The sequence below is a fragment of the Mobula birostris genome, chromosome 3 (genome assembly GCF_030028105.1).
Source record: "Mobula birostris isolate sMobBir1 chromosome 3, sMobBir1.hap1, whole genome shotgun sequence".
Taxonomy (NCBI): Eukaryota; Metazoa; Chordata; class Chondrichthyes; order Myliobatiformes; family Myliobatidae; genus Mobula; species Mobula birostris.
Genome location: NC_092372.1, coordinates 99,830,585 through 99,846,372, shown reverse-complemented (window position 1 = coordinate 99,846,372; position 15,788 = coordinate 99,830,585). Strand labels below are relative to the sequence as shown.

The following is a 15,788-nucleotide window of genomic DNA, read 5'->3' as shown; positions in this document are numbered from 1 at the left end:
ATTTATTTATTTGTTTGTTTGTTTGTTTGTTTATTTATTTACTTGTTTGTTTACTTGTTCTTTTTGTGTTTGCACAAATGGTTGTTAGCCCATTTTGTTGTTTGAGGTCTTTCATTGATTCTATTGTTTTTCTTGCATTTACTGCGAACGCCCATAAGAAGATAAGTCTCAGTGTTGAATATGGTGGCGTTTATGTACTTTGATAATAAATTTACTTTGAACTTGAACTTTGAACTTTGAAACTATTATCAGAGATTGCACCTGGAAAATTTTGAGTCAGCAGGCTTTACTTCCACAGTGCAGGGTCAATTCATGAATTGAGTCTAAAGGACTTGACCTTGTTCCTGTTTTCTTATTAGAATTCACAGTGAATGTTCCCATAGGTATATCAAAGGACAGAAAGTAGAACTATTGAAAACATAAAAGAGAAAGATGACCCTTAAGCAGCCTTGCTCCCATTTATGCTGTAAATGAAAAATGAGTCCACATTAATTGGATCAATTATTATCTCCCCCCCACCCCCCCCCGCCAGTAGACAGCTTATGTTTTATGTTGCTAACATTGTGCTTCTCTTAATTTAAAAAAAGTACAATCTTGTGTCATGCCAGATTTGCATGTCAGAAGATAATGATAGTGGCTGGAATTTTATTCATGGTAACAAAGATCTGTCTGCTGCATAAAATTAAAAATACTGAATAGGTTCATCAGAAACATTAAGTAGCTTAATGTTTATAAGGAAGGACAGAATGCTTTAATGACATGCAGAAAAATGGATTTATATAAATAGGTCAGTTTTATGCTTTGGCCTGTGCCTATCAGTTAAACCATAGTCTATCTGCAACCATCACTTCTAGTTAACTTCCCACCTCTCACCCCTCGGAATATCCCACCTACGTAACTGAGAATACTGTCAATGATTTACAAGTTATATTTGTTATGGGTAGGCAAAATCAATTGTGATCTTACATGTGATAGAATGAACAAACGATGTACTTTAATTGCATATGTTTTACATCATCCCTGTGTCTTGTGTTTATTAATGGTAACCCTCCCAACTGAACTTCCTGAGTTTCTTCGGTGTAGGCACCACCGGAAGAGGCTTCGCAGTAGTGAACTTAAAAACGCAAACAGGAATTCTGCAGATGCTGGAAATTCAAGCAACACACATAAAGGTTGCTGGTGAACGCAGCAGGCCAGGCAGCATCTCTAGGAAGAGGTGAAGTCGACGTTTCAGGCCGAGACCCTTCGTCAGGACTAACTGAAGGAAGAGTGATACTTCCATCCCCCATCAGGAAGGTTTCAAAGCTCTACGCTTCTTTTTGGATTCCAGACCCAATCAGTTCCCCTCTACCACCACTCTGCTCCGTCTAGCGGAATTAGTCCTTACTCTTAATAATTTCTCCTTTGGCTCCTCCCACTTCCTCCAAACTAGAGGTGTAGCTATGGGCACCCGTATGGGTCCTAGCTATGCCTGCCTTTTTGTTGGCTTTGTGGAACAATCTATGTTCCGTGCCTATTCTGGTATCTGTCCCCCACTTTTCCTTCGCTACATCGACGACTGCACTGGCACTGCTTCCTGCACGCATGCAGAGCTCGTTGACTTTATTTACTTTGCCTCCAACTTTCACCCTGCCCTCAAGTTTACCTGGTCCATTTTCGACACATCCCTCCCCTTTCTAGATCTTTCTGTCTCTGTCTCTGGAGACAGCTTATCCACTGATGTCTACTATAAGCCTACTGACTCTCACAGCTATCTGGACTATTCCTCTTCTCACCCTGTCTCTTGCAAAAACGCCATCCCCTTCTCGCAATTCCTCCGTCTCCACCGCATCTGCTCTCAGGATGAGGCTTTTCATTCTAGGACGAGGGAGATGTCTTCCTTTTTTAAAGAAAGGGGCTTCCCTTCCTCCACTATCAACTCTGCTCTTAAACGCATCTCCCCCATTTCACGTACATCTGCTCTCACTCCATCCTCCCGCCACCCCACTAGGAATAGGGTTACCCTGGTCCTCACCTACCACCCCACCAGCCTCTGGGTCCAACATATTATTCTCTGTAACTTCCGCCACCTCCAACGGGATCCCACCACTAAGCACATCTTTCCCTCCCCCCCCCCCTTTCTGCATTCCGCAGGGATCGCTCCCTACGCGACTCCCTTGTCCATTCGTCCCCCCCATCCCTCCCCACTGATCTCCTCCTGGCACTTATCCGTGTAAGCGGAACAAGTGCTACACATGCCCTTACACTTCCTCCCTCACCACCATTCAGGGCCCCAGACAGTCCTTCCAAGTGAGGCAACACTTCACCTGTGAGCCGGCTGGGGTGATATACTGCGTCCGGTGCTCCCGATGTGGCCTTTTATATATTGGCGAGACCCGACGCAGACTGGGAGACCGCTTTGCTGAACATCTACGCTCTGTCCGCCAGAGAAAGCAGGATCTCCCAGTGGCCACACATTTTAATTCCACATCCCATTCCCATTCTGACATGTCTATCCACGGCCTCCTCTACTGTAAAGATGAAGCCACACTCAGGTTGGAGGAACAACACCTTATATTCCGTCTGGGTAGCCTCCAACCTGATGGCATGAACATCGACTTCTCTAACTTCTGCTGATGCCCCACCTCCCCCTCGTACCCCATCTGTTACTTATTTTTATACACACATTCTTTCTCTCACTCTCCTTTTTCTCCCTCTGTCCCCCTGAATATATTTTAAGGATCTCGGCCCAAAACATCGACTGCACCTCTTCCTAGAGATGCTGCCTGGCCTGCTGCATTCACCAGCAACTTTGAGGTGTGTTGCTTGAACTTCCTGAATGCTCTTTACTGGATGATATTATTAGTAGCTGCAGATTCTATAATGTCAGTGAAATTATTCACAGTTTTGACTTTCATGAGAATTGTATCATTATCTTGCAGATCAGTGAAAGCTTGGAAAAGGTGGTCAATTATTTGGTTGAACAGAAAAGAAAATTATTAATGTACAGTAGAAAGAAACTGAAAAGGACACCAGTCTGGGTGTCTATCACCTCTCACCTTCCAGCTAACCTCTTTCCTCTGCCCCCACCTTTTCATTCTATTTTCTTTCACCTTTCTTCTCAGTCCTGAGGAAGGGTCTCGGCTCAAAACGTTGGCTGTATGTTCATTTCCAAAGATGCTGCCGGACCTGCTGAGTTCCTCCAGCATTTTGTGTGTGTTGCTTTGAATTTCCAGCATCTGCAGAATTTCTTGTGTTTAGGAAGTAAAGATCTCTGTTTATTTCAAGAGGAATTGAACTTCAATAGTTCATTGTAAAAATGAAGACATCCATTCTTACAAATACCTACTCAACTTTTAATTACATAATATGAATATAACTGCAAAATATACAATTTAGAAAAATATTGAAATCAAAGATGATTTCAATATGACTTTGTATTCCAAGTCTACTTCCCAAAATTCAAAATATAAATAAAGAGTTCATTGCTAAATGAAGCAAATTAATCATTAATTAAGTATGCTCAGTTTTCTTTGACAAATTGCTTATAATACATAAATATTCATTTTCTAATTTTACAGTCCATCATTTTTATCAGAGACTTCAACTCTCATAGTCAAGAGATTTCTGGATATATCGATTATTCACATAGACTCAGGTTGGAAGACTTTGAAGAATATTTCAGTGGAAAGAAGAAACTATTGCCACGATCAACAGATCTGAGGTATATTTACATACTTGAGCAGTGGTGCTATAACAATGTTGGTAGTAGTTATGCTTTCATCTATGTTCAGTTATCAACAAATTATAATACCCCTCCATAAATATTAAATTTCCAATCTTGCCTCATTTTGTAGTTTCCCTCTTTTGGTTAGTAGTAGTGCTTCATATTTCTTGACTGTGACTTAATAATTAGGGACCCCATTCACAAAACCTATAAAGTACATGAAAACTGATGTTACTCTTCAGATCATAGCATACAAATTGACTGAAGTTACTGTAAATTACCTCACCTATCTCAGACATCTCCAGCTGTCGAATTCTTTTAATAAAAATCATTGTACAGAGTGAGATTTATTGAACATGAGGAGTAATCCTAAAATGTGTTCGACATACTGTCAATTCAAAGTTCAAAGTACAAATATTATCAAAGTATGTATAAATTATACAACCTTGAGATTTGTCTGCTTATAGGCAGCCACAAAGCAAGAAACCCAAAAGAACTCAATTTAAAAAAATGACCTACCCCCAATGTGCAGAGAAAGAGAAAAAACACAAATCATGCAAACAGTAGAAGCAAGCAACAGCATTCCAAACCAAATTTGAGTCCTTAGATCCGAATCCGCAGAGCAGCCGGTCTAGGCCCAAAGCCTTGTTCTCAGTTCATCATATTAGTGGGCAAATCGCAGCGAAGCTCGCTCAAATGTGTCCTAAAACTTCTTGCACAAAAGATGAGTTAATTACACCAGCACTTGGCCCATTCACTCAAACCAGAACTCACTTTGATACGCACATTCATAACATTTAAAACAAACTGTTTCAAGGAACTTCACAATTCTTATCAACTACAAGTTTAACATGATCCATATAAGTAGGTATTTACTCAAGTGATGAAAACTTTAGTCAAGAAGGTGCAGCTTTAAGGGCAAGGACAAAGGGAACAGTCAAGGAAGGTTGCCAAGAGGTTGCACCCAGACAAGAAGGAAGGTATGTTTATTACCAATATCTCATGAAATATTATGAACTTAATACTTGTTAATCTATTTGCCTTTTTGTTGTCGACTGGTTTCCCTAAACATCCTGTAATCAGTACTTTCATAGTTATGAGACAGACATATGCAATTACTTCACAGTTGATCAAGAAGGTGTAATTGTTTGAGCAAAGAGTGTATCAACAGAAACACGAGGAAATCTGCGGATGCTGGAATTTCAAGCAATACACACAAAAAATGCTGGTGAACACAGCAGGCCAGGCAGCATCTATAGGAAGAGGTACAGTCGACGTTTCGGGCCGAGACCCTTCGTCAGGACTAACTGGAAGAAGAGATAGTAAGAGATTTGAAAGTGAGAGGGAGGTGGGAGAGATCTGAAATGATAGGAGAAGACAGGAGGGGGAGGGATGGAGCCAAGAGCTGGACAGGTGATTGGCAAAAGGGATATGAGAGGATCATGGGACAGGAGGCCTAGGGAGAAAGAAAGGGGGAGGGGGGAAGCCCAGAGGATGGGCAAGGAGAATAGTGAGAGGGACAGAGGGAGAAAGAGGAGAGAGAGAAAAAAATATATGTTTATATATAATAAATAAATAAATAGTGAATGGGGTATGAAGGGGAGGTGGGGCATTAACTTCTGTCCCACCTCCCCTTCGTATACCATCGCTATTTATTTATTTATTATACATGTTTTTTTTTCTTTCTCTCTCTCTCCTTTTTCTCCCTCTGTCCCTCTCACTGTACTTCTTGCCTATCCTCTGGGCTTCCCCCCTACCCCTTTTGTTTCTCCCTAGGCCTCCCATCCCATGATCCTCTCATATCCCTTTTGTCAATCAAATTTCCCACTCTTAGCTCCAACACTCCCCCTCCTGTCTTCTCCTATCATTTTGGATCTCCCCCTCCCCCTCCCACTTTCAAATCTCTTACTAGCTCTTCCTTCAGTTAGTCCTGACGAAGGGTCTCGGCCTGAAACATTGACTGTACCTCTTCCTATAGATGCTGCCTGGCCTGCAGCATTCACCAGCATCTTTTGTGTGTGTATCACCAGAATACAGGTCCACAATCCCTTACCCAAAATCCTTGGGGCCAGTTGCATCTCGGAATTCAGATTTCAGATCTCACCCCCCGCAATACCAAAAAACACGTATGTTCAAGTCCCTTACTTAACCTGTCTCAGTGCAGTGGATTTTAAGACCCAGCGGCACACCAAACCCGACGCACATCCTCCCGTATACTTTAAATCATTTCCAGATTACTTATAATACCTAATGCAATATAAATGCTATGTAAATAATTGTTATGCTGTATTGTTTAGGGAATAATGACAAGAAGAAATTTTATTTCCAACAAAACATTCAATAAAACATAAAAATATACAGCTTCAAACGAACCGAACCAAATACATGGTAAATGATTTACTGGAATAAATGCAGAACGTCATTGTCACTGTCACTATAGTAACTTGTCTTTCTGTTTATTTAAATCATATACAGTGGTAGTTCCGACATTATTTTCTTCAGTAAGACGCCGCACAGACACACCACGATCAAGCTTCTGCAATAACTCCACTTTCTGTGTTACTGATAATGATAGTTGCTTCCTTCTCTTTTTCTCACTGTTGCCCATAGGGGTATCTGCAGCTCTTTTTGACATTTTCACAGTGAAATTAAACACAAAGTCAACAGTGAACACAAAATATCAGCGAACGGCAAATGCACGTGTAACCAGTACGAGCGCTGAGCCACAACTGACACCTGGTGGCCTCTGCTCATGCGGCCACGTCACACCTGAGTGACGTCAGCTGTTGGTGAAAAACTTCGGTCTTCGGAGCTTTTTGGATTTTAGAATTTCGGATAAAGGAATGTGCACCTGTACTGCTTTATCTTTTGAAGATGAAAAATTTATCACATAATTTGATAAGTAGCTAGTCAGGATTGTAAATTTTATAGATAAAATATTACAATAATTGGTAACATCCTTGCCACAGAGCCACACTCCAGCCATAACATCTATCCAGAAGTATGAAATAATTAGTTACTCATGATCAACTTTTGCCAATTTAATGTTTTTTGGGACCTTGGATAGAATTATAGCAGCTATTAATCTTTCTTTAATGAATATAAAATATCCTTTTGTTATGTTTAATTGTTATTACCATTGACTTTCGAAAAGAAGTCAATTTAATCGTATTCAAACAAACTCTATGATACTAAATGTTTATCACTTTTTTGAGATGCACTTAAAAGAGGAAACTTTCTTCTTTTGCTAGCAACATTGATGATATAGAAACAGACCCCTTGCCAAAGTTTTAATTTATTTTGTCAAATGCTAAATTTCTTTTCATGTTGTAGTTTGCACTTCCAACTGATAGGAGGAAGGTCCCTAGTACATCAAGAACCATTAAGATTTGACTCACCTTTGATGATTCCCTATCTGAGCCATATTCCGAATCCAATATGCCAATGTGCTTTCTTTATTGAGTTTTTCCTTTTTTTGCCTCATGCCCTGAAGAATATAGCTCTTGGTTATGATTCCCTTGCTGATGTTTCTTCTGGCTCTTCATTGTGGACCCAGTCCAAGTATAGACAGGCTAATTGATTCACATTTAATGACGCAGGCTCAGAATAGTTTTCGTAACATTGTATGATTTGATTGGCTCACCTCGTAGGTTATTGCTGTGTCCAGAACTGATAGGTTTCAAAAACACCTCGGTTGCTTGACCGTTGGTTTTGTGGTACTTGCTCATTGCCAATTTGTGGCTGTCACTTGAAGTTTTGTACTTGGAGTGGTTTATGTTTTCAATGAAAAGTGCAGACTTGAGATGTTTCTGTCACTCCTGGCAGGCGAGTGTTACGTTATGACAAGTAACCATAGAAAGCTATAGTGCAGAGTTTGAAAATGTTTGTCTACAAATTATATTTTTGTTGAGATTTTACTCTAAAAAACCATGTGCAACTCAGCAATATATCAAAACTGGCAGTCATCCCAGTATGGATCTTTGGGGAACAGCCCTGTCCACCATCCGCTGGTCTGAAGTACAACTGTTTGCAGCAACGCTGTGGTTTCTCAGAATGAGGTTTGTTATCAATGACATATGTTTTGTCTCAGCAGTACAATGCGAGGTATAAAAATCACTATAGGTTACAATATAAAATAAAATAGTGCAAAAATGAATAGTGAGATAGTGTTCATGGGTTCATGGACCATTCAGAAATCTGATGGTGGTGGGTACGAATCTGTTCCTATAATGTTGAGTGATGGTGGTAATGAGAAGAGAGCATGTCTTAAAGGGTGACTGCCTTTAATAATGGATGCCACTTTCAGAGGCACTACCTTTTGAAGATGTCCTCAATGGTGAGGAGACTTGTGTCCATGATGAAACTGGCTGAATCTACAAGCCTCTGCGTCCTCCTGTGATCCTATGCATTGGAGCCCCTCTACCAATCAGAATGCTTTCCACAATACATCTGTAAAATTTCTGCTTCTAAGCCAAGCTAAGCCACTGACCTCTTTATTCCAGAGACTTCTATATTACTAGCCAACTTTTAAATGTGCCTCTTTATCAGTTTTCTCCCCATTCATTATCTCCTTTGCCTTTCCTCCCTTTTAATAGACATTGACGTATTTCAGCTATGCCTCTTGCCTTCATGCATTAGTCACCTATGCCTGTCATTTCCTTCTCCTTACCATCCATTCATTATCTGCATGCTCATGAAAGATTTGTTGTTTACTTTTATGTTAGTTAGCAGTATATCCTTACTGTATGTTCCATCTTTACTGACTAAATCTTTAAATACCCATTTGATTTTTTTGTATATGGTATGTCTGACTCTCAGTGGCAATATCAATTCATCACCTACTATGTGCTTGCTTACTTTTATATTTCTTTGATTATTCAGAAGGTTATGGCCTTTGCTCTATTTTCACCCTTAAGGCAATACAAAATCATCCCCTCATTAGGCTTGCCTTTTTGCTAGCTAATCTTTAATTGCTATTAAACCAGGCCAGATCTTCTCTCAGCCCACTGAAGCTGGACTGCCCTGGCTGAGAAGTTTCTGTAGATTGCTGATGATTCTTTTTCATTACTAATTTAAACCTTATGATATTGCAATTAGCAATTCCTAGATTCCTCCTTCCCCCACTGGCACTTAGATACCCAGAAACAGATGCATCAATGCCTCTTGCTCAAGTGCAGGGACACACAAATCAAGAAAATGATTGCAGAAGTTCCTTCATCTCTTTTTTTTACTTTGATGCTCTGCAAGCCAGACTTGAATAGCCAACAATCTCATAATCCCAGTCTCATTCCCTAATATTTGGTGGAGAATAAAGCTCATCTGCCACTTTATCGCCCTCACTTCAATCCATTACCCCTCAAAGACATTCTTCCCTGCCAACATTATAACATTCTCCTTCAGCAGTACTGACAACCCCTTGCATTTCTTAACTTTACATTCTTTCTTAAACGTTCCCTAATAATATGTTGCCTTTGAAACTACGTATATCTAAGTTATCATTACAATAATATTTTCCATATTTCAGCTGGTAACTAACTATACTTACTGAAAATCTATTAATTCTTAATTATTTCTTATTTTCTATTGAAAATTTCCACATTTATAACAGAAACTGAATATATCATCATATATTTACAATGTTTTCTTACTAGTATCCTATTGCGGCCTTCCAATGGGAAAATATACATTGTATGTTTGTTAATACAAATGAAGATAGGCAGGGTTTTTAAAAATTTCCAATAGAACCATTTTAATTTCATACAAAGTGCTCGCTGATGCAAGGCTTTTAATAAATTAGAGTAAATGTCACTTCGTCCATTAGGGCCAGTAGCTTGAATACTCCAATTCATTCTGGTTTCTGACTTCTCTAGTATTTTTGATTTCACCCACCAATAGATTATTTTCAAATATTTTTGTGCTTTCAGCAATTTAAGCATTGGTTTTATGAAATATTTCTGCACTCCTACACACATTAAACCACACCCATGTAATTGAAGAGCCTTTCACATGGAGACTGGTTGAAAGGGTGACAAACAGGATGGGGTGCACAGCTTTTTGGATCTTGGGAAAAGATCAAACAGAACACTGACCTATGAATAAAAATGCATGTGTTGGGTGTGAAAAAACATGAACTTGCTGGCTTCTTTTGGGGTAACTGCATTGGAGCTGGCAAGTCTGCTGGTTCTGCGTCTAGCTACACCCTTCATGGTTCACTTCATCTAAAGAGGTTAGAAAACTTAAATAGAAGAAATCAGCACTGTCCAGCTCTGTAAGTGATCTACCTCAGTTTATCTCTAACCATTGATAGCCTATACTGGAAGAGATTTGAAAATGGGTGCTGAAAAGGAGAGTAGGTAAAGGAAGAGAAGAAACAGAAGAGAAGGAGGAGGAGGACAAAGGATCTCTGAGCTAAAATATTAACTCTGTTTTTTGTTCTGCAAATGCTGCCTGATGTGCTGAGTGTTCCCAGCATTTTCTGTTTTTATTTTTGAGATCTATTATCTGTATTTTTCAGTGTTTGTTACATGCCGGGCTAAGAACCTGGTGCTGGTAAGTAGGAATAGTTTGGGCAGCTCACCAGCTGATAGCCTGAGTGGCATCCTTCTGCGACATACATTATCTATGATTACATGTTCCTATGGTGGTGAGAGTGAGAAGGAGGAGGCAGTTCTGAGAATGGAGGGAAAATCTTCCTGCTGACTTCTCATACATGTATCAGATTACTCATGTGGCAGCTGCAGCAGTTTCATCTCCTTTCTGAAGGAGAATGCCAAAATGCTTCAGGGATTGGCTTACAATGAAACAAAATATTCCTTCACAATTTGTCTGCTTTCAAGGATAATAAAAATTAGATGATTGATAAAGGTTACGCAGATGATCACCATTGTAACATATATTGTTGCATTTTTCAGAAGTCTTTTAGTCACCCCTTTCACTCTTCTCATTGAAGTCCTGAAGCTAGAATGATTTAAAGAAAATATTTTAATAAATGATACAGTGAAAACAATTATAACAAATGAAGATTACTGATGATACAAAGACATTAATCTTCCTGATATTTTTTCCTTGTAAAATTTTCCATCCGGGCTTGTTCATCCTGCCAATTGTATAGAGAGTAACAGCAGTGAGGTTAGTTGAAGGCTACTCTTTTTTGGGCGACAAGTATTTGGAATTCCAGAAGTCAATGCTCAGACATGTACAGATAGCTGCTGAAGGAATCACTGGCACTCTAAATACACTGAGACATTTCAATGGGTTTGGCCTTGAATTTTGTCACGGCTTTACCAGCAGCAAGTATGGGTTGACAGGCAATGAAGGATTAGCACTTCTGTTTAAGTGAAATCCAATTGCATTTCTTCCCTTTCTTAACTTTCTTCCTGCTTTATAAATATTTGACTTTCCAGCTTTCATATTTGTCAAGGTATCGTGATTTTTTTTATTGCGAAATGTTGATTAAGCCTGCAGTTGATGGAACATTTTTTCACAAATCAAGTTTCCAACAAGCTGTTCACGGAAATTTGTCATTAGCGCATTTTAGTTTCAAAACTCATTTTCATTGCCTACAATAAGGCTATGCTTAAGAAACAAGTTCAAGAAACAAACCTTATTGTATCACAAATGACTTTTCCATCTTTAATTTAAAATTATGCCAATGTGCTGATAAATCTCTTCATGCGCCACAAAATATTACACTGACAATAAAACTTCATTTCAAATAGTGATGTGCTTTGATAAATATATAATTTATGTGAAGCAACAAGAAAGCAAACTTCATGGAATCACAGAACGGTCATAACATGTGAGAAGGCCATCTATCCCATCAAATCTGCAATGACTCTATGCATGAGAAATCCACGTTGTCTCGCTCCTCCACCTTCACCCAATAGTCCTGCTAATTCTTTCATGTCAGGTGCTTACGCATCTCATTTTTGGATGCCACAAATGAATCTGCCTTGACTACATCTGCACTAATTGGGTCAAGATGGGACCTGCGTACAACACTCCCTTGGTTGGCATCTTCTGAAGAGACCATGAAACCACTTATTTCACTTCTTTTATGTCTTTTACATCTGTTTTTCATCTTGATTGCGATTCTGGATCTGTTGGAGCCTGTGGTTTACAGTTTGGAGATCATTTGGATGTTCCAAGAGATTTCCGGGAGGCAGAGGCAGCATGTGGGAGCCTTGTGGCGGAGAGACTGCGAGCCAATATTTGACTCCATTTCACTGATTACAGCTTCCATTGTACACCAATTAAAGTGATGGGGGAGACTAACACATCAAGGGGAATGTGAAGGGTGAGCACCGGATGGTCGCAGGTGGGATCACTCTGCTGCCAGAGAGAGGAGACTGCCTTTTGATCACAGGTGGGATTACTCTGCTGCTGGAGAGGGGAGACTGCCTTTTGATCACTGGTGGGATCGCTCTGCTTCTGGAGAGAGCAGAGGCTGCCACTGTGCCCAGAAAATGTTGCCCAGGTTTTCTGTATTTTTGATGTAGATATGAATATGGATTTGGCCAATCGATATGGACTTTTTCTCAGTCTTATAGTTTTTTTTATATTCTGTGTTTTTCAACCAATTTTTCTCATATTTCTTTGTCTGCAAAGGAGGAGTATGGGGGAGAGTTCATTGTGCCTGTTCTGTTTCATTCTGTTTTTTTCTGGGAACAGGAGATTTGGGGGTTGATGATTGTGCTGCCATTCTTATCTTTCTTGGTTTTGTGGCTATCTGGAGAAGAAGAATTTTAGAGTTGTATACTTTGAAAAGAAAAGAATCTTTGAATCTTTGAACATTTTGAGCCTTTGAACTACCCCTAGCAGTGTTTTCTGGACCCTTATCTCTTATTTAATCATTCTGGTAAATCTCTTTGGCATGTTTTCTAAATTCCTCTTATCTTTTCAACAGTGTAGTGCTCAAAACTGGCCACAAAACTCCTGTTGTAACTAAACAGTGTTTTATAAATGTTCATCATGATATCTATCACTTTCTCAACTTGTCTACCACTTTTCCATAGAACCATAGAACCATAGACATTACAGCACAGTCCAAGTTTTTCATAAATGTTAAAAGTGAGCCCACAGTTACCACTTCATCTGGCAGCTCATTCCACACTCCCACCACTCTCTGTGTGAAGAAGCCCCCCCGGATATTCCCTTTAAACTTTTCCCCCTTCACCCTTAACCCATGTCCTCTGTATTTTTTCTCCCCTAGCCTCAGTGGAAAAAGCCAGCTTGCATTCACTCTATCTATACCCATCATAATTTTAAATACCTCTATCAAATCTCCCCTCATTCTTCTACGCTCCAGGGAATAAAGTCCTAATCTATTCAATCTTTCTCTGTAACTCAGTTTCTCAAGTCCTGGCAAAATCCTTGTAAACCTTCTCTGCACTCTTTCAACCTTATTTATATCTTTCCTGTAATTTGGTGACCAAAACTGAACACAATGCTCCAGATTCGGCCTCACCAATGCCTTATACAACCTCATCATAACATTCCAGCTCTTATACTCAATACTTTGATTAATAAAGGCCAATGTACCAAAAGCTCTCTTTACGACCCTATCTACTTGTGACACCACTTTTAGGGAATTTTGTATCTGTATTCCCAGATCCCTCTGTTCTACTGCACTCCTCAGTGCCCTACCATTTACCTTGTATGTTCTACCTTGGTTTGTCCTTCCAAAAGTTTTCCTGAACTTTTCCCGAAATATAGTTTTCCGGAACTATATATAAATGCAGATCTCTTTATTCTTGTATGCCATTTAGAATCATTCCCTTTAGTTTAAATTGCCTTGTCTCATTCTTCTTACAAAATGCAATACATCATATCCCTCTACATTAAATTTCACTTGACACCCATCTCTGTCCAGATCTGCTTGAAATTCATAACTATCTTCTCCATTCCTTAGTTTATGTAATCCGTACATTTGGAAAGTGCCCTAGGTAGTCATGATCTTTAGTTTACATTGGGAATTGTAATGCTAATGACTTCTGTGGAAACCTACTGTGCTCTTTTCTGTTGTCTCATGAACTATTTTGCAGTACTACTGTTTGTTTTCTGTTACCTAACCAACTTTCCTTTTATTCCATGACCTCCATCCTTGAAGGCAAACCTGTTATGAACACATAATCAAATGCCACTCATAATTTCATATTCTCCGTGTCAAAGTAAAAGAGACCCTCTCTTTTACTTTATCATAAAGTCATGGACTTGGTTGGGCTCGCCTTTAACAAATCTATGCTTTCTTTCAATTATCCAAGGATCTGCTAATTCTGCTTTTGAGCTATAATTACTCTTTGAAGTACCAGTAGATAAGTAATCAATATAAAACCAGATTTTGCATTACAGCAGACTGTTGAGACAAACCGATCACATCACATTTAAAACAAACATAGAGCCAATATTAACTTTATTCCAAATTCCAACACTGCAGTTGTGCAAATAACCATTGAGTGATATGAAATATGTAAGAAAATAAATATAGTATTTGATGTAGGACCAGTACAACATTTTTTTCCACTTGGAACTCTTTAAATTATGATCATTCTTTGATAGATGCACTTTGTTTAACATTCCCAAAACCCCACAAATCCCAGTTCTTCTATACATGTGTAACATTGTCTGACCAAACACGTCCTGCATCCTTTTTTGAGATATAATATGGAATTTGTTTCATTATTATAAAAAATCTAATTGGAAGTTGAGATATAATTTTGTATCATTAAGTGATAAGGCCGATATAATGACCATTCAATCCAATGAGTCTGTGTTGGCCCTTTGCCCAAATAATCTGAAGCTGAACGCTCTCTTGCTTGTCTTTCAAATAATTTCACTTTTTTTTTTGCAACACGCAAAGTTTACTGCATCATTCCCTGCACCCAGCAAATCGTATTACGGTCCAGCTAATGTCTATGTGTCATGTTTTCTGAGTTTCTCTACTTGTCTCTTTTTGGTAAGAAGTTAATCAATCTCAACTACTCTTCTATTTGTTTTCCTCGAGGATTAGCACCTCTTTCAATTAGGAAAATGACTATTTATGGGATAGATTCAACAATTTCAAACAAGAATTTACTCTTTCCTTTTACACCTCTTGAAAAACACCTCTAGTTTCTTTATATGTATAATACCATTCCACTTGTCTTCTTCCTTCATTATCCCTTTAGTGGCATATCCCTTCTGCCAGCCACCCTAAAGAGGAGATCAGGAAGGAGAAAACTGCCAATGCTGCAGGAGGGATGAGAGCAATTTTGAAAAAGATCTTCTGGAAAAAACCACTGGGCCTGTCAGTAAAGCATTAAACATGAAGTGAACATTGCCATTGGCCACCAAAATTCAGAAAACCCTGAGAATGGCACCATTATAAAGTCAACGATATTGAGCACATCAAGCAGCCTCTGTAGAGAGATAGCAAAACAATGCTGACACATTCCCAGTATTTTCTGTTCCTATTACATACTATCTTTTATCTTTGCCCATTTTGTTTGATGTATTAAAACTTATTGAGGTATGAATTGGATACAGCTGGAAATCACAAAGTGTGATAACCACATATCTGTTTATAGTCCGTTGATTACTTTAGTGTGTCACCTGAGACTCATTTTCATTGGTGCCCAGCATAACTTCCAGTTAACTTTCATGGGCTCACAAAGTGATGCCTTGAGACGGCAGGAAGATTTGTAAGTCAATTCGAAAGAAATTGAAGTTATTGGCAGAGCACAAACCAGAATAGAAACGTTTGCTTTCTTGGAGACCTTGGTTTGGGGAAAGCAGGTGGTCTGGAGGTCCTCAGACATCTGGCCAGAACATCTGTAATAGCAGACAACTGTGAAAGTGAATCCACTGTCCTGCTGCAAAATAATTGAAAAACTTTATCACTTATGTCAACTTACATTTTCCATCAACTACACCATCACCACCAGCCTCAGACCATCAGTGTCATGAACACACATTATTCATATCCCAAATATCTCTGTCAGGGCTGGAACATTACATTCTTATGCTTCAAGTCATCCCGGTCCTACTTCGCCCACAATCACATTTCAGAGTCTCAACACACTGCCAACAATAGAGCCATGAGAGT

The 15,788-nt window shown here is 39.2% G+C and overlaps 1 protein-coding gene across 1 annotated transcript in view; it reads left to right on the top strand.

Annotated features, from left to right (window-relative positions):
* The window catches only part of cfap299 (cilia and flagella associated protein 299), a 669,728-nt gene that overhangs the window by 513,081 nt on the left and 140,859 nt on the right, over positions 1 to 15,788 (top strand). Inside the window, exon 4 of the mRNA XM_072253134.1 lies at positions 3,561 to 3,703. Coding sequence (XP_072109235.1) covers positions 3,561 to 3,703 — 143 coding nt within the window. The remainder of the gene's footprint in view (positions 1 to 3,560; positions 3,704 to 15,788) is intronic.